The 25205-nt window shown below is 49.0% G+C and overlaps 2 protein-coding genes across 5 annotated transcripts in view; both read right to left on the bottom strand.

The window, feature by feature from the left end:
• The window catches only part of LOC135901431 (neprilysin-1-like), a 29586-nt gene extending 12255 nt beyond the window's left edge, over nucleotides 1-17331 (bottom strand). Inside the window, exons 1-4 of one of the 4 annotated variants that reach the window (XM_065431225.1) lie at nucleotides 17201-17321; nucleotides 5050-5212; nucleotides 4081-4155; nucleotides 2639-2958 (exon numbers count right to left, since the gene is read on the bottom strand). In XM_065431225.1, the coding sequence (XP_065287297.1) occupies nucleotides 2639-2958; nucleotides 4081-4155; nucleotides 5050-5082 (428 nt within the window). In that variant the 5' untranslated portion in view covers nucleotides 5083-5212; nucleotides 17201-17321. Of the gene's footprint in view, nucleotides 1-2638; nucleotides 2959-4080; nucleotides 4156-5049; nucleotides 5213-17200 lie in introns of all 4 variants that reach the window. The other 3 variants (XM_065431226.1, XM_065431227.1, XM_065431228.1) reach the window with 3 other exon arrangements.
• A 3130-nt stretch (nucleotides 17332-20461) lies between these two features.
• On the bottom strand, nucleotides 20462-23191 carry LOC135901462 (spidroin-2-like). Its single transcript, XM_065431271.1, has 3 exons — nucleotides 22848-23191; nucleotides 21869-22015; nucleotides 20462-21218 (listed from the first exon to the last, which is right to left on the bottom strand). Exons 1-3 carry the CDS (start codon nucleotides 22857-22859, stop codon nucleotides 20583-20585), a joined length of 795 nt encoding a protein of 264 aa, XP_065287343.1. The 5' UTR covers nucleotides 22860-23191; the 3' UTR covers nucleotides 20462-20582.
• Nucleotides 23192-25205: the final 2014 nt, after the last annotated feature.

Below are 25205 nucleotides of genomic sequence, written 5' to 3'. Positions count from 1 at the left end.
CTCTTGCACAGAATGTGAACGCCGCAAACCTGATCCTTGCAGCTCTTCTAGACCAATGCAACCTGTGCCGTGCCCGTCGCGACCCTTTGACTGGGTTGGGATAGACCTTTAGGGGCCGCTGCGGTACACAGCTGCCGGCAATTGCGGGATCATTGCGCCTATAGACCACCTTACAAGGTATGCAGAAACGGCCGCTCTGCCAGCCGCGACGTCTCGTTGCGTTGCCTCCTTCCTGCTTCAACGCTTCGCTCTACATCACGGCGCTCCCTGCGAACTCCTGAGAGACCAAGGCCGCGTCTTTCTCGCCGATATCATTCAAGAACTTCCCACTGAATCCCGCGTTATTCATCCCCAGGCAATGACAGGCTTTTCTCCCTTCTTTCTACTATATGGCAGAGAACCATAATCTCCCATTGACACTATCCTTCCTTACCGTCCAGACTTGTCAGTGGGTACACATGTTTCCAAAGCCACTGGTATGCCGCCCGACAGGCAGAAGAATGTCGACAACTATCATGCTCCCTTACAACCCCAGAACAAGCGCTACAGAAATTTCGACATCACGACGGGCGCCCGAGCCACCAGTTTTCGCCTGACGCTCTCGTTTGGTTGTGGGTGCCTCCTACTTCGACAGCAGGTGTCTCCTCCAAGTTTGTCTCTAGATACCATGGACTCTACCGGGCCCTACAGCAAACTTCTCCGCTAAACTACGTCATCCAACCTCTGACGCCCCCTACGGACCTGCGTCGCCAAGGCCGCGAAACTGTGCACGCAGATCGCCTCAAGCCGTATCACTAGCCCTTCGTCCTCGCGACGCCTTAGGCCACTTGTGTGGCTCCGTCTTCAGCGAGGGGGGAAGGTGTAATGAAGAAGTGCGCCGCGCAGAACTCCGCTGCCGGATTGCCAGCAATACGCAAGTGGGGCTTGGGCTAAACTTTCCTGGTGTGAATGGCTAAGCCTGCGCTGCTGCGTCTTTCAGTCACTATCATTCATGTCGTCCACAGCCGTGTCGGACTTCTTTGTCATAGTAGATCGAAATTTTGTACATTTAAGTCTGAGATAATGTATTTAAATTTGAGAGAATGAGATTACATTAAAGAGCCCATTTGGTTGTGTTAAGAATTTATAGGGGCCTGTAATTGCTCCGCTGGTCCTAACCAGTCTACAGACGCGTTGAGTTGCTGCAGCAATACGTTCTTGTGTTTATTGCAATGTATATTTTCTATTATTTGGAAGCTGCAACTCAATCACTGCGCGGCAACCGGAGCTCAATGTGGAAGGCCTAGAAAGTTGAGCTTATTGGTATATTGCTGGCAACTTGGGGACAGCGCTAAACGACCGGACAAGAAAGACAATCAAGGCTTTAGCTTGGGGATGGATAATGAAGGTTGACAGCTCACCTGTTCATCTAAACGCTATTCCAAGTTTTCAGAGCCGGGAGAAAGCGTGACATAGAAACGGTAGGCTTTACTACCCCACACTTTACGTCACAAATTACTACCTCACGGTAAATATCGCTCCACACTGACAGCAGTTAGCACAAACGAAAGGCGCCGCCTTTGGCCGCACATCTGGCTGAATGTTCAAGGCATGACTTTGTACCACGAAGACAGGAACGCGAGGTGTTATTGAATAGCCCTGCTTCAATTTCTCGGCATACAGTATGTGTGCCTATGCCACTTCTAAGAAGCGGTGGAGAGACTGTAACTCTTTTACTGCATCCCAGAGGACTTATGCCATGCGCTACCTAATGCTAAGGGAATGTCTGATGACGGCGCACATGCCTATACCCGCCCATGACAAGTTACAGTGCGGTGAAGAATTGAAAACCAACCAGCTTGGGCGTCTGTAACCACGGCATGGGTGACTATTTCCTCGTACATGAAGCAAGAAGCGGATACAACGGGTAGAGCTGCTGTGGGCAAACGAAAATTACCGCGTCTCTTATCAATGAAGTGGTTAATCTGTGGACCTGGAGCGTGAGGTGGACATTACTTCGTTCGTTTTAAGGACGAGCGTCACGAGCTATTTGCCCGACAAGGCGTCCACTAGTTCTTCGCAAAATCTCTTGCCCTGTCACACGCTTGTCACACGCGGTTTCACACCCGTTAATGTTTCGCCTTTCAGGCGAAGCTGCTACTTCTTTCGCAAGTTGGTGGTGGCAGCGGGCCTTTCCAATAGTTTCGGAAGCACTGAGCTACAAAACTTACTTACACCACTGCACACTAAGGAAATGCCACTGAGGCAGCATTAAATGTTTAGTGGAATCTTTGGTACAATGGCGTTTTAAGATAAGCTTCTCTTGCGTTCTCCTGGTTTTCTCGACGAATAAGTTGCCTACGAAAATTATTTACAACGTAACGTGTGCGGGCAAGCTGGCGGATACTCCAGGAAGCCAGTGTAGCCCACATAAAACAAACACAAATAGTTGAAGACACGACCCCACTGGCGTCCATGGAGTTGCATAATTTCATGTCCACATGCGCTACAATGACTTCTGCAAGTAGTTGTCGCCGCGTTATAAAGCAGCGTGTAAGTTTACGCATACCTTGGCACATCAACGCAAGCTCACAAAGAGCTCTTACTAGACGGGGAAGTGAAAGTGGTTTTCACCATCATCACGAGCTCGCCCACTGACCTGTAGAAGTTGTCGCACGGTTCGCTGCTGGTGTCCATGCTGGCAGCCAGGAGCTGCACAAAGCCTCGACAGGCCGGCGTGTCGCAGTGCTCGAGGCGACGGTTCTCCTCACTCGAGCGCGTGGCAAACGCGAGCGCGACGAACACGAAGAAGGCGATCACGATGCTCAGGGAAGCCACCAGGGCCACCACGATGGCCCAGTGTGACTCGGACACGCGCTGGTCGTGACCACCGTACACGAGCCGCACGCGGGGACGTTGGCGTCGTGGGTCCAAGCGTTGGGTAGAGGACACCGTCTGGTGGTCCACCATCGAAACGCGCTGCGTTTTCGGAGGAAAATGCAGCCCGTTACACGAACAACTGACCCCGTCGGATATAATGCTGGGCGAGTACTTGGACTGCAGCGCGCACCACATTCGTCATCGGCACCAAGCAGGGCCAGCAGCAGTATTCCTTAAAGTTACGCAGTCTGAATGCGCTTACCCGCCAACAACTGCTCTAGCGACGTTAAAGGCATGCAACACTGAGACGAGCTCGCCGACAATCTGCTAAACCCTGCCAATGCCCAAAGATCCCATATGCTATTGATCAGCGAAACTCGGTCTAGGTTTCTTAAAAGAGAACACCTGCGAGCGATGGGTTTATAAGCACTTTCGAAGCCAAGAGGAAGGTTCCCTGCTCCACTAAAAAAATGGGTAAGACCAGTAGCTCCGCTGACTCGGATTCTACCGTTGCATTATTTATATCGGTGTTACGTGCTGGAAGATGGTAGACTTCACTGTCGACCTGAAGTTGCCATAGGTCGGGTTTGGACAGAAAGAAAAAAATATTGCCGCACAGTTGAACTTCGCATGCGAAATGTGACCGTGAGAATAATCTGCTCTCAAACCCAAAAAGTCGAAATGATGAAGGCAACATCATACCAGAAATGATGGATCAGTGGCTGTTGCCTTCATGTGCTTAATATAGGGTAAAGGACCCGATTGCAGACCCATCGCACTGATTTAGAGGAGTAAAGAACTTAAAAGCATCAATGCACCGAGGTTTTGTTGCACGTTAAAGAACCTCTGGTCAGTAAAATAAGTTTCGAGCACTGTAGTACAGTGTTCCTAGTTGTGGCTATGTTGCCCTGAAACCTTAAACAAAATGAATAAATAAATAAATAAATATATAAATTGATCAATCAATCAACTGTCGCAATAATACATCAAATGAACAAAGGCATATTGTGTCCAGTAGAACGATACGCCCTTAAAATTCTGAGACCTGCGTTCTTATGGGTCACCCTGCAGGGCATCAGCTAATTGTTGACACCGTATGACTGGCTCCTTAGTTCACTGGATTTCAATCTAGTATTGCATAAAACAGGGAAAGGTCATTAAAGAGTTGTGGCACTAAGCGTGTTTTCAGCATATGATTCCCGCTAGAGGTGTCCTTCATACCTTGGTAGCGTCGGGCCATGAACTCACTCGTTTCACGGCTGATTTTCTAAATGGTACGGAGTTCTTGAGTGTTTCCTGTCGAACATAGAAAGCAGACGTGGTAGGAGGACATGTACATGTGTGACGAGCACATAGCAAGGAACCCAGTGTACTGCCTGTCAAGAAATCCATGAAATTCCGCGAAACGGAAACGTAATAGAGAATAAAGGCTTTTTCCCCGGTGTGAAAAACAAAACAAAATGAAATTCATTAAAACAAAGTCGCGGATTCGCCCACAAGGTGAGGCACCGATTGCGATAGCAAATTAGTAGATAGTTATACGAAGTAAGGATGGTACTTTCATCGGCCGTACAAACTTGCAAGCATTCACTTACTAACTAAATTAACAATGATGTAAGTAAGCGCCACTGAACGAGGGCGTAGAAAGAAACACACAGAGAGAGCGACAGCCTTGTCTCGGTGGGTCTGTTTCCTTCTACGCCCTTACCATTACTTAAAGGACGATGTAAGTTTTAACTAGATTAACAAGCACGGCGTCACGCGCGTACCGGTAAACTAGAACACATCTCGCGCGCGACAGGAGAGGACGCGCTTCCGGCCCGCGTTCCTCGCGAACGCGTCTCACCCTTGCACACTTTGACTCGCATATACAGCATACGACGCGTGGCGGTGATTTCAGCGCCCTTGGACTTTATACGGAAACTCACGGCAATGGCGACGTGGACAGCAGAAATGCGCCTGGAATGTCCATTTCGATAGCCTGGACTGGCTATCGAAATAAAAGTAAAAAGCACTGCGGCCACGCTGAATTTAATGCCGTTTTTTTTTTTAGTTACAGGCTACAGTTGAGGCGATTGGGATGTTTCCTTTGGGTAAAGGCATTCTGTCACACTCGCATTCTAGCACAACAGAATAAGATAGAAATACAAAGAAACGCTCTGACGTGTAGCGAAGGCATGGAATGAATACCTTGGGGCCGGACGATGAAAATGTCAGCGACATTGAAACGACGATTCTTGACAGGAGAGTACGGACGAGGTGAGCCAAACGGCCTGGGAGAGGAACGTTTGCACTTCTTCTTTTGTCCTCGCGCTCTCGTGTTCACCCGAGTGCAGCGGAATGAGAGAGCGCGCTGTATACACCAAGCGTAAAAAATCAAGGCAACGTGTTAAGAGGTCTCAAACTAAAACAAAAAAGACGAACCAAGAAAAAGAGTGCATCTCATGTCAACCGAATCACGGGCTCCACTGTTTGGATCCGTTATTGCCTAACGTAAATTTCTTTCCTTCTCTAAATGCTCTAATGTATTATGGTGTTGGTAGCGTATTGTAGTAAAAGGTGGGTTTAGCCTGGAGACCTAGGCCGCTTCACTTGAGATGATAGATAGATAGAATTAGTTAATAGGAAAGACAGCGAGGTTGACCTGAGTTAGTACGCTCTAGTCTGCGACGCTGCACTAGGGAAGTGGGATCGGGAATGAAAGTACTGCGATGGATGATGATGATGATGATGATGACAAAAGAAGTGGTGAGTGCTTCCCTACTAGAGCCGCTCGTCGAGTTTCGTGTCATGCGGAAAATTCGACAGTGCGTTAGCCTTCTGCATTGGAGTTTCAGTGTCAGGCAACGGGCTGAGAATAGCTTCCTCCGACAATGGTCGCCTGCCAACGTTGGATAATGAATTATCTAACGTCCTTCGCTTCAGCATATGCTTGGAAATCGCACAAAGTGTGTTCCAGCGTTTAAGGCGTCAGACATTGTTCACAAACACGGCTGTTCGACTGGCTGATAAGGCGTGCGTAGCGGCGGGTGGAAGCAACGCCCAGCCGAATCCTGCGTAGCAGTGAAGCTTTGCTCCGCGTAATCTTCGGGGGCAAACTAAATTTCCGATGTGGGTCGATCATATGTAGGCGTCTGTTGGATGTTGTCAACATGGGCACTGTCTGCCTGTGTGAGGTGCTGCGTGGGTCCCTCGATCATTCAGTTGGTGTCCGGTCGTGAGTAGGCAATCTGTACTTTATCAGAGGAAGAGAATGCAGATCTTGCCCTACTGTCAGTGAGTTCATAGCCAATCGCACCACAATGACTAGGCACAAGTGGCGTAGCCAGAAATTTCGTTAGGGGGAGGGGGCTCACGTTTCAGGTGGACCTCCTCCTTAAGAGGAAACATTAGGTCGGATGCTCCTATCTAAATACACGTAGAAGCGGAGAATTCGTTTTTCTCGGCAACCACTACACCAAATTTGACGAGGTTTGTTGCATTTAAAAGAAAAACTAAAATTATAGTGACTGTTTGTTTCGAATCTTCGATTGAGGTCGTCAATATTTTATTGAAAAGTGGCAAAAATCAAAAATTTTCAGAAAACGAAACAATTAAGTTTACAACTCTGTAAAGCAGCAATAAAAATTGATATCCCAATTCAGTGAATTCCTCATAATAGTACATCTACAGCGGACAAAATTGATGTGTTACACAGGAGTCTCAAAAAATTAAGTATTATGGAAATACGGCTTTTGCAGAATCCCGCTACATAATATAACCACTTTACGTAAGATACAAATTCACATATAGAATTTGTCTGCTTTGAATGGTGCAATGGATGCCGTTCACAGAACTGAGATATCTGTTCTTGATGCGGAGCTATTAACTCCGTGCTTCCATTTCTTTTCGAACTTCCGAAATTTTCAAAATATTTTAAACAAAGTTCAGCCACTAAATTGAAATTCCGCTTCCAACAGACACTAAAATTTAACATACTCTCTCAAATGCAACAAATTTCATTAAAAGCGATTCAGGAGTTATATCAGAAAACCGTCTCTGCCTTTTACATGTATCTGAATAGGCCGCGTCGGAGTTGGGCCCGAGCTAAAGCTTCCTCTTGAGCAATTTCCCTAAGGATCAAATACACGAATAATAACTGCATTGCCATTGCCAAAGATGCTGCGAACGAATTGTTGAACGCTACACACTGTCAATACAAGTGAAATATGCATTTTTTCATAAAAAAATATACTCGTATCAGGGGCGTAGCCAGGAGGGGTGGGGCTTATGGGGCTTCAGCACCCCCCCCCCCCCCGAAATTTTTTCGTGCTGTCCATGCACCGCCGACAAAAGCAACACCCGGTGGCGGAAATCATTCTGGATTTCGTCTAGAGCATCTTTTTCACGCTCGAGAAGCCATTTCACCGCGAGAATTGCGAACTCGGGCTGAATTTTGCGCCAACGCCCATGCACCGGGAGGCACATAACGCAAGCAGCCCCATCCGAGCTCAAAGTTTCAAGGATGTTTCATAGCGAATGGGCTTGCCGCGGCATTTCGCGGAGGACGCGGAATCTACACTCTAACATGGAATTTACGGAGCGCGTGGATATCAATTCCGAAACTTTATGGGTATAAAGTTCTCAAAAACGTTTGATGTGAATGGTGCATTGACATTTCCAAACGTGTGCTTTAGATTTTCAATTGCGGAACTTTGTAAGTTTAATGCTCCCATAGATATTTGACGCCGAAGGCGCGTTGACTTTTCCAATGTTCCACATCGGGCCATACAACGAGACAAGCCAAATGAACACGCTATCAGACAATCTGACAAAGCCCGCAGCGAGGCCCGATGAGACGAAGCGTTGTGGTGGTTTATTCGTGCCGTCATGTCACATAAAAAATGTCATTGTTTTTTCCCCTGCGCCAAAGCATCCAGTGAAGACACTAAAGCCACCCAAGGCAACTACGTTCTTATTTATTTTTTCTACTTTGACTTTTAATCGCGAGGACACACTGAGCCCCTTCAATTTTTTTTGTTCTCGCTCCCCTACCCGCGCGCTGCCAGAGCCAGCCAGAGCGCATGCGTTTTTCTCGTGTTGCCCCGACCACCGCGCGACGCACTTCGGTGCGCGTTCGGTTTTCTCTGGCCGAGTGCATTTTCGCCTGGCAGAGCTTTGGACGCTTTCTAGCTAGCAGACGAGAAAAAGAAACAATGGTCGCTAGCCGCCATAACTGTGGGGGCTCGGCGGATTGCACCGCGTTCGCTTGAGCGCAACTTCTCCAGAAAGTCTTGTCTCGCCGGTGTTGTAGGATACCGAGCAGTATGCGCATGGTTCTTGGTGGACCAACCGTCTCGTGTTTTCTTCGATATTCCTTTAATAGCCATACTAGTTGCCCAAAGTAAGCATTCGATTGTGACCAACATACTTTGCGTTTTTTTTTCATTACGGTGCCCCCACCCCACAAAAGGAAAAAAAGAAGAGTTGTTGCGGTGCAGCGAATTGTCGCATAGTGAAAGTGCTATTCTGTTACTTCTTTTGCGTAAAGTAATGGGCCATGGGACGCTTCAGCCGCCGGATACTCTTATTATATTATTGCGATAGCAGTTATATGGACACTCTAGGCGCATTCCTGCCGTCGCCCTCATGTTCCGCCTAAAGTCCAAGTGCGATAACATAGTGACCCCGCGCCCCATGCTGTATGTGCGAGTGAAAGCTTGTGAGGTGGGGGGGGGGGGGTTGGTTAGCCGATGATAGTGGCTCAGTCTTGTGTGCGCAAGGGAGAAAAGTGAGGAGCAAGCGCGCCGCCTTCCGTCGCGCGCGATACATCGGGGGGAGTGGATGGAATGGGGGCAGGATCTAGGATCCTGTGAATCTGCGATTGCGCAGCATGTTTATTTGCCTTGTTTGACGCATTATATGCCGTGACTTTTTCGTAGATACGTAGATTTATTGGAGACTTACTTATACGTGTGTTTAAATATCTTGTTGCGAGGTTTTGTGTATATGTGCAGTTAACTTCGTTTCCAATGGCACTTTTCTGCCCTTTATCAAGCTGTATCTTCGCATTTGTATATTGTCACGTGGTAGTGACGGCGAAGAAAGAAGCAGTACGGTGGAATACAAAACTAGCTTTTGTTGGGCGAACCTGTGCCCACAAAACAGGCTACACTTATAGCACAACGAAAGCGGCGAACACAGTCGGCGATCGTCGAAAATCTGATCAGCGGGTCAAGCGCGTCGGCTTTTATAGAGCAGTCGTCGAATGTTCCAGACTAATCGTTCGGACCCGTGTGCCTTCCACAAAGTTCTACATCATTCGCGTCAGGCGAATAAATCAGATAACACAAGGTTCGACAACAACAGACTGCGGATAGAAGCATCGATAACATTCCAGAAACTTCGGATACATGCAAGCGCGTCCCGCGCTGCGCTATAAGATTTGTTAGGCGGTGAAACCTGGTCGCCCGATAAATATAAACACACGTGTCAATACCCCCCTCTTAAAGATGCTACAAAGAGAGCGAAACACAAAGGGACACTTATTAAACATAAGTAACAAAACAACGAAAAGAAATAAAGTCCAAAGGTCAGTTACGCGAAGTCCCAAAGTTCGTCAACGCTGGTGGTACGGCTTGAGCCGCACAACCTGGACAATTTCAGGTCGTGAGCGGCGCCGCTGTGACAGCGAAATGCCGTCTGGCACGACCTCATAGTCCAGTGCACCAATACGTCGGATGATCTTGTACGGTACAAAATAGCGACGCAAAAGCTTCTCGCTCAGTCCTCGTCGGCGTATAGGGGTCCATACCCAAACACGGTCGCCGGGCTGGTACTCGACGAAGCGTCGTCGGAGATTGTAGTGTCGGCTGTCGGTCCTCTGCTGGTTCTTGATTCGCAGGCGGGCGAGCTGTCGGGCTTCTTCGGCGCGCTGGAGATAGGTAGCGACGTCAAGATTCTCTTCGTCCGTTACGTGCGACAGCATGGCGTCGAGCGTCGTCGTCGGGTTCCTGCCGTAAACCAACTTGAACGGCGTGATCTGTGTTGTTTCTTGCACCGCCGTGTTATAAGCGAATGTTACGTACGGTAGGACGGCATCCCAGGTCTTGTGTTCGACGTCGACGTACATCGCTAGCATGTCGGCGAGGGTCTTATTCAGCCGCTCCGTAAGACCATTCGTCTGCGGGTGGTAAGCCGTTGTCCTCCTGTGCCTTGTCTGACTGTATTTCAGAATGGCTTGGGTGAGCTCCGCTGTAAAGGCCGTTCCTCGGTCGGTGATGAGGACTTCTGGGGCGCCATGTCGCAGCAGGATGTTTTCGACAAACAATTTCGCCACTTTGGCTGCGCTACCTTTCGGCAGTGCTTTTGTTTCAGCGAAGCGGGTGAGGTAGTCCGTCGCCACGACGATCCACTTATGTTCGGTTATTGACGTCGGAAAGGGTCCCAGCAAGTCCATCCCGATCTGCTGGAATGGTCGGCAAGGAGGCTCGATTGGCTGTAGTAATCCGGCTGGCCTTGTCGGCGGTGTCTTGCGTCGCTGACAGTCTCGGCATGTTCTGACATAACGGGCGACGTCGGCGGTCAGGCGCGGCCAATAATACTTTTCTTGTATCCTCGATAGTGTCCGGGAAAATCCGAGGTGTCCAGCGGTCGGATCGTCATGTAGGGCATGCAATACTTCTGGACGAAGTCCTGACGGGACAACAAGAAGGTAATTGGCGCGGACTGGCGAGAAGTTCTTCTTCACGAGTAGACTGTCTTGAAGCGTGAAGGAAGTTAATCCGCGCTTAAATGCCCTGGGGACAACGTCGGTGTGCCCTTCCAAATAATCGACGAGGCCTTTAAGTTCCGGGTCCGCTCGTTGTTGTTCGGCGAAGTCTTCCGCGCTTATTATTCCAAGGAAGGCGTCGTCATCCTCGCCATCTTGCGGCGGCGGGTCAATGGGGGCGCGGGATAGGCAATCGGCGTCTGAGTGTTTTCTTCCGGACTTGTATGTTACGGTGATGTCGTATTCTTGTAGTCTGAGGCTCCACCGTGCCAGCCGTCCTGAGGGATCCTTTAAACTCGCTAGCCAACACAAGGCGTGATGGTCGCTGACGACTTTGAATGGCCTACCATATAGGTAAGGGCGAAATTTCGCTGTAGCCCAAACGATGGCGAGACATTCCTTTTCGGTTGTAGAATAATTGCCTTCCGCTTTTGACAACGACCGGCTAGCGTAAGCTATCACGTGTTCATCTCCATCTTTTCTCTGGACCAGGACGGCGCCGAGGCCTAGGCTACTGGCGTCAGTGTGGATTTCGGTATCGGCGTGATCGTCGAAGTGCGCAAGTACGGGCGGCGACTGCATGCGTCGTTTGAGTTCTTGAAATGCCTCGGCCTGCGGCGTTTCCCACTTGAACTCGACGTCGCATTTAGTTAGCTGCGTCAGCGGCTCAGCGATGCGTGAAAAGTTCTTGACAAATCGCCTGTAGTAGGCACACATGCCAAGAAATCTACGCACTGCCTTCTTGTCGATGGGCTGTGGGAACTTTGCTATGAGAGCTGTCTTCTGCGGGTCGGGGCGGACTCCAGATTTGCTGATGACGCGGCCTAAAAATAGAAGCTCCTCGTGAGCGAAGCGGCACTTTTCCGGCTTCAGAGTAAGTCCTGATGACCTGATGGCCTCTAGTACTGTTGCCAGCCGCCTAAGGTGAACGTCGAAATTTCCGGCGAAGACGACGACGTCATCCAAGTATACGAGACAGGTCTGCCACTTCAATCCTGCTAAAACCGTGTCCATCACGCGCTGGAACGTTGCAGGCGCCGAGCACAGTCCGAATGGCGTAACCTTGAACTCGTAGAGGCCGTCTGGGGTGATGAAGGCGGTCTTTTCGCGATCTCTTTCGTCGACTTCTATTTGCCAATAGCCAGACTTTAGGTCCATGGACGAGAAGTATTTAGCGTTGCAGAGCCGATCCAATGCGTCGTCTATCCGTGGGAGGGGGTATACGTCCTTCTTCGTGATCTTGTTCAGACGACGATAATCGACGCAGAAACGTAGGGTTCCGTCCTTTTTCTTTACCAGAACAACAGGGGATGCCCACGGGCTTTTCGACGGCTGGATGATGTCGTCGCGCAGCATTTCGTCGACTTGTTCTCTTATAGCTTCACGTTCTCGCGCCGAAACTCGGTAAGGGCTCTGACGGAGTGGGCGAGCGCATTCCTCGGTGATTATGCGATGCTTGGCGACTGGTGTTTGTCGAATCCTCGATGACGTCGAAAAGCAGCCTTTGTATCGTCGGAGCAGACTTCTGAGCTGCTGTTGCTTAATCACAGGGAGATTTGGACTAATGTCGTAGTCTGGTTCGGGAACCATGGTCGTCGGGGTAGATGCGGCGGAATCCGAGAGGACAAACGCATTACTTGTTTCCAGAATTTCCTCGATGTACGCGATCGTCGTGCCCTTGTTGATGTGCTTGAACTCCTGGCTGAAGTTTGTCAGCAACACTTCAGTTTTCCCTCCATGCAGTCGAGCGATCCCTCTTGCGACGCAAATTTCATGGTCTAGCAGTAGACGTTGGTCGCCTTCAATGACGCCTTCTACGTCAGCGGGTGTTTCGGTGCTGACCGAAATAACGATGCTGCAGCGAGGCGGGACGCTCACTTGATCTTCGAGCACACTCAAGGCGTGGTGACTACGAGGGCTCTCCGGCGGCATTGCTTTATCTTCCGACAGCGTTACTGACTTCGACTTCAGGTTGATGATTGCGCCGTGTTGGTCCAGGAAGTCCATACCGAGAATGACGTCTCGTGAACACTGTTGGAGGATAACGAAGGTGGCAGGGTAAGTCCGGTCATGAATGGTTATTCTTGCCGTGCAGATCCCAGTCGGCGTGATGAGGTGTCCTCCAGCGGTGCGAATCTGAGGGCCTTCCCATGCGGTCTTAACTTTCTTCAACTGGGCGGCGATGTGTCCACTCATTATGGAGAATTCGGCCCCTATGTCGACTAAGGCAGTGACTGCGTGGCCGTCGAGAAGCACGTCGAGGTCGGTTGTTCTTTGTCTGGCATTGCAGTTAGGTCTTGGCGTTGGATCACGGCTGCGTCGTGTTGAACTGAGGTAGGAACGTCGCGTCGTCAAGTCGTCTTTCGTCGGTGTAGTTTTGGCTTCCAGACTTCGTCGGGACGGCGGCGTGTCGTTATGTCGTCGAGATGGTCTCTTCGTCGTCTTCGTCAGCGGCGGAGGATCTTCGCCAGTTCGACGAACAGCAACCGCACCTGCATCGGTTGCTGCTTTTACTTTTCCGGGTATGGGCTCGCAGAGCGGCCCCGGGCTGGGCCAGTGTATGGACGGCACTGCGGCGACAGGTAGCGGCCTGGTGACGGCGAACGGGACGGTCGTCGAGAGTTCCACTGAGTGGCGGCTAGGTAATCGGCAATGTCACGTGGGCGCTCGCCAAGCTGTGGACGCGGCGCGTTGACGGCGAACCCTCTCAGTCCCATGTCGCGGTATGGGCATCGGCGGTACACATGGCCGGCTTCTCCGCAGTGATAGCAGAGCGGGCGGTGGTCGGGGGCTCGCCAAATGTCCGTCTTCCTCGTATAGGTGCGCTGGGCGACGGGTGGGCGCGCTGGCGGCGGCGGCGGTGGACGACGGAATTGCGGTGTTGCAGGACCTTGGCGCGGTCGCGCAGGGGGGCCTTGACGGCGGGCGACGGCGGCGCCGTAGGTCATTGCTTCCGGCTGCGGTGGTTCTGGCTGCACCTCAGGAACTCCAAGGGATCGGTGCACCTCTTCCTTCACGATGTCGGCGATAGAGGCCACTACTTCAGGCTGCGACGAAGGCAGGACCTTGCGCAGTTCTTCGCGCACAATGGCCCTGATGGTCTCTTGAAGGTCGTCCGAACCTAGTCCTTGGATGGCATACTGCGGCGTGTGCCCCTGGAGGTTATATTGCCGGGTAAGCATCTCCAGAGTTTTCTCGATCGTCGATGCCTCTGCAGAAAACTCAGCCACAGTCTTCGGTGGGTTACGAATAAGTCCGGCGAAAAGGTCTTGCTTGACGCCGCGCATCAGGAAGCGAACTTTTTTCTCCTCGGACATTTCCGGGTCGGCGTGCCGGAAATGAAGGGCCATCTTCTCCGTGAAGATTGCGATCGTCTCGTTTGGCAGCTGCACTCTGGTTTCTAGTAGAGCTTGGGCTCGCTCTTTTCGCACGACGCTTGTAAACGTGTGCAAGAAGCCGCTTCGGAAAAGGTCCCACGTCGTTAAGGTGGCTTCCCGATTCTCGAACCACGTCCTGGCGGCGTCTTCCAATGCGAAATAGACATGCCGCAGCTTGTCGTCGCTGTCCCAACTGTTAAACTTAGCGACCCTCTCATACGTTTCGAGCCAGGTTTCCGGGTCCTCGAATGTTGATCCGCGGAACGTCGGAGGTTCCCTGGGCTGCTGCAGCACGATGGGGGATGCTGGGGCTGCCATTGGGGTTGCCTTGTCCACAATCTTCTTGGTCTTCTCAGGTAGAAGTCCGTGCTCCGGGGGCAGCTGTTGAAGACGGCGGCTTGCTCGATGTTCCGGGACGGCGCTGGTGTTGTCTTTGCGGTCCGGGCTTGTATTACGGCTTGTCAGGGGCGTCCGGTACATGGACGTACCGGACGCCGATCCGGCGTTTCACAATATCGGAAACAAATGGTAGTCTCTCAAGATTTAGCAAATTCGTTCAATAATGGCCCGTGACGATCGAAAAATAAAAGTCAACAACACCTTTCTGGCGGAAATGACGGCCTTTGCTTTCTTTGGGGAAGGTGAATTTGAATATTTCCATTGTAAGCTTTGCCGTCGTGTTTCAGGCTCTTAGTAGTGGCATGATGGTTCGTCTCCGATCACAATTGCAGACAAGAAATCGTCACCTTCATTGTGATACCGTATCAGATGAGTAAAGGCAGCGCTGATCTTCTCCGTACTCGGGACGTGGTTCAAAATCTTGCGCATCCATTGCGCACACAGGAGCCCGTAACCGAGATGTTCATGAATTATGGTGTGAACCGAACCGTGACTGATGTTTACACGCTCTGCCAGTTCATCGATGCTTGTCCTCCGTTCTTGTCTCATCAGCTCATCAACCTTCTCAATTTTGTTGGGGGTGATTGCACGATGGTTTTGGCCCGGTCTCGGATCGTTTTTCCAACTTTCACGTCCTTCTTTGAACCATTTGTTCCAACGCTCCACAGTGGCCAATGAAATACAATGTTGCATGTACACGGTAGCCATACGGTGACTAATTTCTTTTTGGGAAACACCGTCAGTTGTCATACACCTCACGGCACCACGCTGCTCAACTTGTGGAGAGTCCATTACGGCACGCAACCATGTTCAACCCAGTGTATGAGAGCACTAAAGAACATTTACCCTCACACCTGCGTGTCACTTTTGTAAATGAGAGATGCCTGTGTGCTACGCCCAGGCCTTGCAGATAATGAACAGAACCATAATTGCGCGGGGTGGGTAGGCTCACTTTCATTTGACTCACCCTCATACATTAAAAATGCGACGATGCAATGGAATATACAAATGCGAAGAGACAGCTTGATAAAGGGCAAAAAAGTGCCACTGGAACGAAGTTAACTGCACATATACACAAAACCTCGCAACAAGATATTTAAACATACGTATAAGTAAGTCTCCAATAAATCTACGTATCTACGAAAAGTCACAGATTCACAGTATCCTAGATCCTGCCCCCATTCCATCCACTCCCCCCGATGTATCGCGCGCGACGGAAGGCAGCGCGCTTGCTCCTCACTTTTCTCCCTTGCGCACACAAGACTGAGCCACTATCATCGGCTAATCTATCCCCCCCCCACCCCTCACACGCTTTCACTCGCACATACAGCATGGGGCGCGGGGTCACCATGTTATCGCACTTGGACTTTAGGCGGAACATGAGGGCGACGGCAGGAATGCGCCTAGAGTGTCCATATAACTGCTATCGCAATAATATAATAAGAGTATCCGGCAGCTGAAGCGTCCCATGGCCCATTACTTTACGCAAAAGAAGTAACAAAATAGCACTTTCACTATGCGACAATTCACTGCACCGCAACAACTCTTCTTTTTTCCTTTTGTGGGGTGGGGGCACCGTAATGAAAAAAAAAACGCAAAATATGTTGGTCACAATCGAATGCTTACCTTGGGCAACTAATATGGCTATTAAAGGAATATCGAAGAAAACACGAGACGGTTGGTCCACCAAGAACCATACGCATACTGCTCGGTATCCTACACCTGCGAGACAAGACTTTCTGGAGAAGTTGCGCTCAAGCGAACGCGGTGCAATCCGCCGAGCCCCCACAGTGATGGCGGCTAGAGACCATTGTTTCTTTTTCTCGTCTGCTAGCTAGAAAGCGTCCAAAGCTCTGCCAGGCGAAAATGCACTCGGCCAGAGAAAACCGAACGCGCACCGAAGTGCGCCGCGCGGTGGTCGGGGCAACACGAGAAAAACGCATGCGCTCTGGCTGGCTCTGGCAGCGCGCGGGTAGGGGAGCGAGAACAAAAAAATTGAAGGGGCTCAGTGTGTCCTCGCGATTAAAAGTCAAAGTAGAAAAATAAATAAGAATGTAGTTGCCTTGGGTGGTTTTAGTGTCTTCACTGGATGCTTTGGCGCAGGTGAGAAAAAAAATGACATTTTTATGTGACATGACGGCACGAATGAACCACCACAACGCTTCGTCTCATCGGGCCTCGCTGCGGACTTTGTCAGATTGTCTGATAGCGGGTTCATTTGGCTTGTCTCGTTGTATGGCCCGATATGCGACATTGGAAAAGTCAACGCACCTTCGGCGTCAAATATCTATGGGAGCATTAAACTTACAAAGTTCCGCAATTGAAAATCTAAAGCACACGTTTGGAAATGTCAATGCACCTTTCACACCAAAAGTTTTTGAGAACTTTATACCCATAAAGTTTCGGAATTGATATCCACGCGCTCCGTAAATTCCATGTTAGAGTGTAGATTCCGCGGCCTCCGCGAAATGCCGCGGCGAGCCCATTCGCCATGAAACATCCTTGAAACTTTAAGCTCGGATGGGGCTGCTTGCGTTATGTGACTCCCGGTGCATGGGCGTTGGCGCAAAATTCAGTCTGAGTTCGCAATTTTCGCGGTGAAATGGCTTTTCGAGCGTGAAAAAGATGCTCTAGACAAAGTCCAGAATGATTTCCGGCACCGGGTGTTGCTTTTGTCGGCGGTGCATGGACAGCACGAAAAAATTTCGGAAGGGGGGGGGGCTGAAGCCCCATAAGCCCCCCCCCCTGGCTACGCCCCTGCCTGCCAGTTAGCATTCTCTTCTTCACGGGAGTACGAGTTAGCGTCTTGACTCACCGCGTCATAGTAGTCTTGAGCTTGCTCCATTTGGTCGTCCGCTATTCCATCCTGCTATAGGTGGTGGGGTTCTCGCTCGGTTGCCGCGTCGAGAGCCATGACGCTCGACTTTCACCCCTCCGACATTCGACACTCCACACTTCCGGCGCGGGAATCTCCGGCGTCGGTGACGCTGCCGTCGGCTCACCGCGTCGGCGTTGCGTTAGCGTTCACGTGGTGGCGAGCTATCTGGAATCCTCCTGTCCTTCCAAGAACTCGTAGGCCCACCTGGGTGACGTCCAGGTGTTCCTAGGAAGTTCGTGAAGCTGGTGGTAAAGTTTTCAAGGCGTTTTCAAGCGAAAATCCACTGAAAAATCATAAAAATGCAGAGGGCGAAGAGAGCACGTTGGTGAAACCATCGTATTATATAACGAACTAATGTTTTCAGTAGGAAAGAGAAAGGCGCAAACTTACAAGTCAAAGGAAACCACCTGTCTTAGAAAACAACGCAATAAGTTACAGAAACGAACGAAAATGGGGTACACAACAGCGCAAGCAGGGTGAGGTGTTTTGGCTACGCAAAGACGCTTGCTTGCACTATTTGTAAAACTGCCTAGTCCATGCTGCCTATTTTCCTTATTAATTTTTATTCGTCATATGCACTATTAGCTGCTCAAAAACGTAATCCACGCTGTTCCTACTGGCTCTCGTGATCTTTCGCGCTTTTGAGATATCGCTGTCTTACTTACATTATTTATTTGTTAACAAGGTTGTTCATTGGTGCAACTGATAATTTTTTACTCCAATAATTTAAATAAATGAAACCAATGGCATAAGGCATGTTTTGGCAAGTAATTAAGCTATTGCTTTATGGAGTCGCATTGCTTTAGGATATTAATTGCAGTCATAAGTTGTGTTCAGAAATTCTTGTTTCCTGTGTAATTTTCACATATGTTATGTATTATCATCTCACCTCCCACTTTCTCAGGAAAAAAAAATCTTGATTGTAACTGCGTTTGTTAAAACTGTCACATGGAGTTATATTGCTTTTTTCATTGATGCGTATTTGCGCGACTTAATACGCGCAAAAACACATCTACCTCCCTAACGTGTGTAACTGACGTCGGGTGTAGCATCGCTCAACCGAGAGATGCCAGTCTCTCGGTGGTGTGAGGAGACTGAGGCTGTGAAATTGAAATGTCTGCGACTATGTGGTCTTGTAGATACCCCTATAAGGCCGTGTCTCCGATACATACATATATATATATATATATATATATATATATATATATATATATATATATATATATATATATATATATATATATATGTATATATATATAGCCCTGCAAGCAAAAGGGCGTTGAAACAGTGCCAGCAGAAATTTTGCATTCTCACCACTTACCCAAATATTCGTAAAGTTGATTTGGATGATGGCGTGTAATCACCGAATGATACAACTGCCGCAACATGTACATTTAAGGTATCTATTTTTCCTTCACGTGTGAAATCTGTGGGAACATGCCACCGTAGCCGCATTTATGCAAAAATTGAATTTCATTCCCAAGTAAATGCATACTGTGTACGTCTCAGAGGAGATTTATAAGCTCTCAAGGAGGTTCGAACCGTAAACGTGTGGAATATCACGTGAAGAAAATGCGGGCACGCTCCATGGTAAAACACATTATTAGCTACAAAATTTAGAAACACTTAACACAGGCAAACAGCTCCCCTCCATCAGGGAACAAGGGAGCTCTTATTTTATGTTTTGAACTTCCAAAAAACAAAACCCCGCGAAATATCAGGTGTGGTCGTACATACTTACGGTAAACCTTGATGAGTGTGCCTTTTTGCATGCCAAAACGCTGGTCACTGATTCTGCGCCGAATGCCTACTGCTCGTGTCCCATTAGTTGCAACGTCTCCTACGTGAGAACACCAGTTCGGTTTTCCGCTGTATGTAATGCAAAGGTATTTAAAAGCGATCAGATCTGGAAAATGGCCCTCTGACCATCTACTAGGGACATCTGTATCGGCACGGAAACGGAAGAGACAAGGATGTCGCTTTTGCTTGAGTTTCGTGAAAGATTGATAAGAAGCCGCGCCTGATGAGTAGAAGTGTAAAAATGCAATGACTGGTACAGGGAAGTGGTGCAACACAGGTTCCCCGGTGTGAATGTCAAATTCTTTTCGCCCGTTCAGATAGCAAGGCTGGGGTTGTTGCAACAGCATGATCGGTTGCTGCCGATTTTGCTGCTGATTATTATTTCTTAAAGGAGGGCATTAGCCCACTGTGCGGGATATACCACAGTTAACCATCGTTATGATAAAACATAGTATGTAAATATGAACGACACCGATAATAAATCAAATGAAATTATTGCGGATGAAGTAATCAGCTTTGCAGAAAAGGGATGCAATACAGAACTTAAAATAATCATATTCTTGTGTAAAGCTTCCGGACAGAGAGCAAGGCTGCGACACATGCTCTGGGAATGTGCCGCCAACCACGGTAATGAAACCACCTCCGTTCGCGATGCGTACACAATCGCGGCCGTTGCCACAGTACTGGAAGCCTCGAGCTCGCTTCTTCCCGACGCTGCCCCGGCGGCGGGGCCCGCCAGGGACCTTCTCCGTCGGCGTCGCCGCCGCTGGGGGGCGGCTCTCAAAAGTTCGGAGATGGCAGACCAGCTATGGGCCGTCCGGCAAGCCGAAGATGCCGCCCGAGTCCGAGAACTTCGAAACTCCACCTGAGTCCACCACAACAGAAACCGCCGCACCATTTTTTAATCAAGTTTCTTCTTCTTGTTCTATATAAAGGAAAGACTTCGAATTCAGAATTATGGTAAATGAAATTTTCAACTGTGTTGTTATTATTGTTATAAATGTTACTTTTTGGTGTTTGAATGCTGTAATTGATTGAAGCAGAAGTAAATTAATCTGGGCAAATGATAAACAATTAGTTTCGATGAGGTAAATACACATGGCCCGGCACACGTTCGTTTGGCTGTATCCTATGTCCGACGTCCCAAGTGAGAGCACAATAGTACTACATAACACGCGTATATCAGATAGATGTAAAGTTGGCCTTCAACAATTTATGCGCCAAGGAACTATAGGTAGCCCGAGAGCACGCGCCCTTTGCCCCGGCGCCTTACGACAAGTCCGACCATCGACTACCCACCGCCGACAAGCCACGAGAACGGACGAAAGTGCCAAAGAATACTATTCACCCTGGAGTTTCACAAGAGCCACGACGACAATTCCACAATGAGCACCCGCTTTGAATTTTTTTTTATTTTCTCCTTTAAGTATTATGTTCGAGTTACATTGTGGTCGACAGCTGACCACAGTTCCCGTGCTACTTGTTCCGCGTGCAGCTTGTAGCGGTCTTGCAGCGTTTCTCAACGACGGCGGTAGCCCCGATGGGCGGCAGGCCGGGTTCCAAATACAGCATGTGCACCATTACCAGCAGGGCTGTAGCCGGCAGCGTAGCCGGAGGGTGCACCATTACCAGCAGGGCTGTAGCCGGCAGCGTAGCCGGCGGGACCATAGGGAGCGAAGCTGCCGTAAGCTGGCCCACCGACAGCCGCCTCGGCGGACCCATAGCCGTAACGTCCGTCGGGCGCGTACCCGAAAGCGCCAGCAGCGAGTGCGTACGCCTCCGATGCTGGCCGTCCATAAGCTCCATAACCTCCGGCGTTCGGTGCCGCAGGCCTTGCTCCATACGCTGCAGCTGCAGCGTCCTGGGCAGATCCTGGGGGAACGCGGAGGATGATGGGCGCCACGCTGAAGGCCGCGTCACGGCTGACGCCAGGGGCAGTGCCCCGCTCGTTGGCACCCACGGAGCCAGGGGTGGCCTGGAAGCGTTGTAGGGCGTCCGCGTAGTTCATCTGGCGGTAGAGGCCGCCGGCGTCCGGGTAGCCGTACATGCCGGCCTTGGCAAAGTTGGAGCGGTCCTGCCCCGCGCCGAACTGCCGATTGTTGTACTCGGCCGCCGTGTTGTAGCCGAAGCCGTACTGTGCCGGAGTCTGGAAAGCCTAGAGAAGAGAACGCTGATAGCTTCGACAATTTCCCGCCCATTCATTGTCTCTTTCTATGATTGCATGTAACAAAATTCAAGCTTTGATTCACCTAATTATTGATTATGATTGTACCATTTGGAGCGTGGTTGGTAATCTTGCATAGGAAGATGCACTTAGCTTTAAGGGCGATGCAAACAATTCCAAAAGGGCGTCGAATTTCTAACAAACTTTGAAAAAACATCCTGAATGAACTGGTATTCGCGCATATTTGGCATCATATAACATAAATGCGAATGAAGGAAAAATATGACATGGTTAACCAGTGCTTGATGTGTGTGAAATGTGAATTGCTGCTAGCCACACAACTCCGGTTGGTCGCTCACACCTGTGCACAAATATACAAATCGTAAAGAGTGCTCACCTGTGAGCACTCTTTACGATTTGTATATTTAGTTTAATAAATACTTTCGCAATCAAATAATAAGAATTGAAAACAGCTACCAGCGTGCTAGAGATATTTTCCGGAGAGGCCTTGGGAACCTGAAATGTTGCTTTCGTTCGGCACCTAATCTAAGTGCAAATGTCTAAGCTCACAAATCTAAAGGCACCGTTGCCTCAAAATACTATTACGAAGTAGTTGCATAGGTATCGCAGTTCGCACTCACAGAGGCGTAGGTATCGTATCCTGTTCCGTAAGGAGCTGCAGGAGCAGGGTAGTTTGGGAAGCCAACGCCTCGTTGGGCTGGTTGAGTCGGCTGGTTGTAGTGTTGTGCGTAGGCTTTGCCAACGAGCCAGTAAAGCAGAACTTGCACCTGGTGTTTGAGAGAAACATTAATACTGCGCAACTACAACATTAAATATCCGTACTTTTCAAACGAAGAGAACTGTCTGATTGTTGCTATGAATACGCGTGACTCATCAATTCGAAATGAAGGAAGAGCGTAAGAGAGATGCTTTTATTATGAAGGAAATAGTAGCATTGTTTACGCTCTATATATCGAACCCCTACAAAGGGCTTTGCGCATCGAACATTGTTTTGTTTTCGCGAAGACTACGGCGTCTTACACAGCTGTAACTACATGACAGCTGATACACCAAGAATAGCCGGAATACGTAGATGGGGGACAGCTATTCTCGTGGAATCGTCTGAGTCGCGTAGCAATGATACGCTAAAAAAAGGGCTTGCACAATCCATTTTGTTCTAAAATATCATCGAGGATGCAAACTTTGCAAGTATAGCACAACGCAGGATATAATAGCTAATTGCGATAAGAGATTAGCACGCTCATGCAAGTCTGGAATTCCCATTATCGACTTGCAGCATTCGAGTGTACTTCCACACGTGTTCGTTTTTGGCAATACAAAAAACACGTTAGCGTGCTATCGCCGAGCAGAGAACTTAAGAAAGAATAACGACGGTGCTTTGACCTAAATCACTTCCGGTTAGCTTGCAACGCACGTCACCTTACTTAAATTACTGAACCTATTGACCTAACACGGAACTGTAACTACAAGAAGTACAATGGCCTTGCGTAGCTGCTCCCACGTGTGACAAAGCATGATAACCAAAAGAAAGAAGCAGCTGTCAGCGAATACTGCTGAAGGAGTTCGTTGACGGATAAAGAGCGGCGCTTTGTGTCTCACCGCAGGAAACATTTCGAGTCTTATGAAGCTCCCACTTCTGTCCAGAGACGTTGTCCACCAAATGACGCTGAGGCGATGGCGAATGCCTTCTGCTGGCTCCTTGCTGCCCCCAGCTAGCTTTTATACTCTCGTCAACGACGTCTGCGAACTTGATGCGCACACGTAACACACATTCCAACCCGTTGTCTTTTTTTACCACTTTACGCGTTGCTACCGCTGCTTGCAGAACTACAATGTCTTGTGTTCTTTCGACTCACGTCGTTTATCACGAAAAACGTGAATTTGACGTGAAAAGCGTTTCACATCCGCTCCGTGAGCGCGTACATTTAGGCGGAAGGCGTTAAACGTGATTGCAAGCACTTCGGAGCTGATGTAATAATTTCACAGAAAGGCTGGTGTACCATTGCATCAACCACGCTGTGTCTTTGTTTTGGTCCCAGCCTCTGTCGAAACGCATTCTTGCTTTTTTTTTCTGTATGACTTCACCGTTGCAATTCTTCTTTATGGAGGCCTAAGGTGAATATGTAAGTTTTTTTGGCACGTGACTGTAGCTATTTTTGATGCTGCACAACACTCAGTGCACCAAAATAGCATTTTCATAATGTGTTTTTCGTGAAACAGAAATAAAAAGGAGTGTTTATTAATGTCCTATCTTTTATCAGTTATTGATTTCATAATGCACTTTTGTTACTGCTCTAGATACTCGTAGAATTTGAGAGCCCAAAGCATTCATTGTGTCTATTATGCCACTTTCTAGCCATTTCGTTCATGTAAACCAGCCCTGGTACTTTCTCTTGCTAACAGGTGCCAAATTCGAAACATGTAGTGCAGTATTTTCTCAGCAAATTTGATTCTGCTACATTTACTGCTCAATGCAGCACAATGAGCGCTGCATGTGGTGGTGAACTATATTGCAAACAAGCTTCGTTATAGGTGTACCTGCGCAGTGTATCAGACTCGCGCACAGCCAAAATGTATCGTGTGTGTTTGCGTCTTCTGCATGTGTCCCTGAATGTGCTACCCAAGTACCTTATGATGTCGTACAAACATGACAGCTGACAAACATGAAAAGCATGACAGTTCACTTCGAACAATCTACCAAGCGATGTCAACTCTCGACAATTATCGCCGATTTGGGGCTAGACGTAGACATGCTGCAGTTTAACGTATGTTTTGCATAAACTATGTTTAAAGCTTTCTTAGGACTCGTAGTGTTTGCTATCGATCTTAGGATGACGTGAAGTCACGAGCATTGGAGTTCAAGAATAAATGCAAACAAAGGTATTGCAAGCACCATCAATACGCCGGGAGATAAGAATACAAAAAATGAATACGAAGTAATCCTCAAGATAAAGAGATATCAAATATGCGTCTGCTTTATTCAATTCGGCTGTCAAATTTTTCGAGCTTCCTGGTTTCGCGATTTTTCTGTGAACGCATATTTTCGAATTCGTATTTTCGTTTCGCCCGGCGAACTATGTTGCGCGTCCGGCTTTTTGGCATTGTGTCTGTCAACCTTCAAAGATGATGTGCTCCACTCCAGAGACCACATCCGAAAGTCAGCTTCCAGCTTTCGGTACAAGCTGCACCAAAGCAAATGGGAACATCACTGGGCGAGAGAAGCGTGGGCGCGACCCAAGCGATTCTCAACCCATGTTTCAAGTGTACATGACGCGCGCGCCGTAAAAAATTTTAGCCCTGAAGTCAAGTATCGTTCCGTGCTCCCTTCGATGGTTCCGAAACGCACGCCTTTCTATGATTTGTATCATCATCTTATTACGTTTTACAGTGCTAGAGACATTGTCGAGCGTTCAATTTAAAATACCACGCAAACACGTGAAATAAACGGCGCTGCTTGCTCTACAACAGCGACACGCGTACACTTGCATTTCCTCTTTGCTGCGACCGTTTCTCACCTGATAACAATTGCTAATGTTATCGGTCAACGTAAAACGCGCTTTCATGTATGAGAACATTCTCGACTGTCGTCGCCCTTTCCATCTGCTGCCTGTGTTGTTCCTTGAGCATGCGGAATCAGATTACATGCGCGACACGATAATGCTGCGAATTGTGCAAGGCGCACGAGCGCCACTGACTACTCCGGAAAATTCTGGAAGTCATATATAAAACAACCGGCGTGCTTGACCCGCGGATCACATTTCAACGTTCGCCGACTTTGCTCGCTGCCAGGATGCCGAACAGAAAAGCTTTCGGGTTCGGGTTCAGGTTTCCGCATAGTTTCCGGTTCCGTTCAGGTACAGCTCCTGGGCAGAGATGTAACGGTTCGAACCGGCTTGAACCGAATTGAATTCTCGCGTTTTAGGTGCCAAAACCGCGACTTCATTATGAGAGACGCCG

Source organism: Dermacentor albipictus, chromosome 1 (genome assembly GCF_038994185.2).
Source record: "Dermacentor albipictus isolate Rhodes 1998 colony chromosome 1, USDA_Dalb.pri_finalv2, whole genome shotgun sequence".
In the NCBI taxonomy this organism is placed as follows: domain Eukaryota; kingdom Metazoa; phylum Arthropoda; class Arachnida; order Ixodida; family Ixodidae; genus Dermacentor; species Dermacentor albipictus.
The sequence above is the reverse complement of the archived record's forward strand: the minus strand, read 5'-3'. Positions and strand labels throughout refer to the sequence as shown.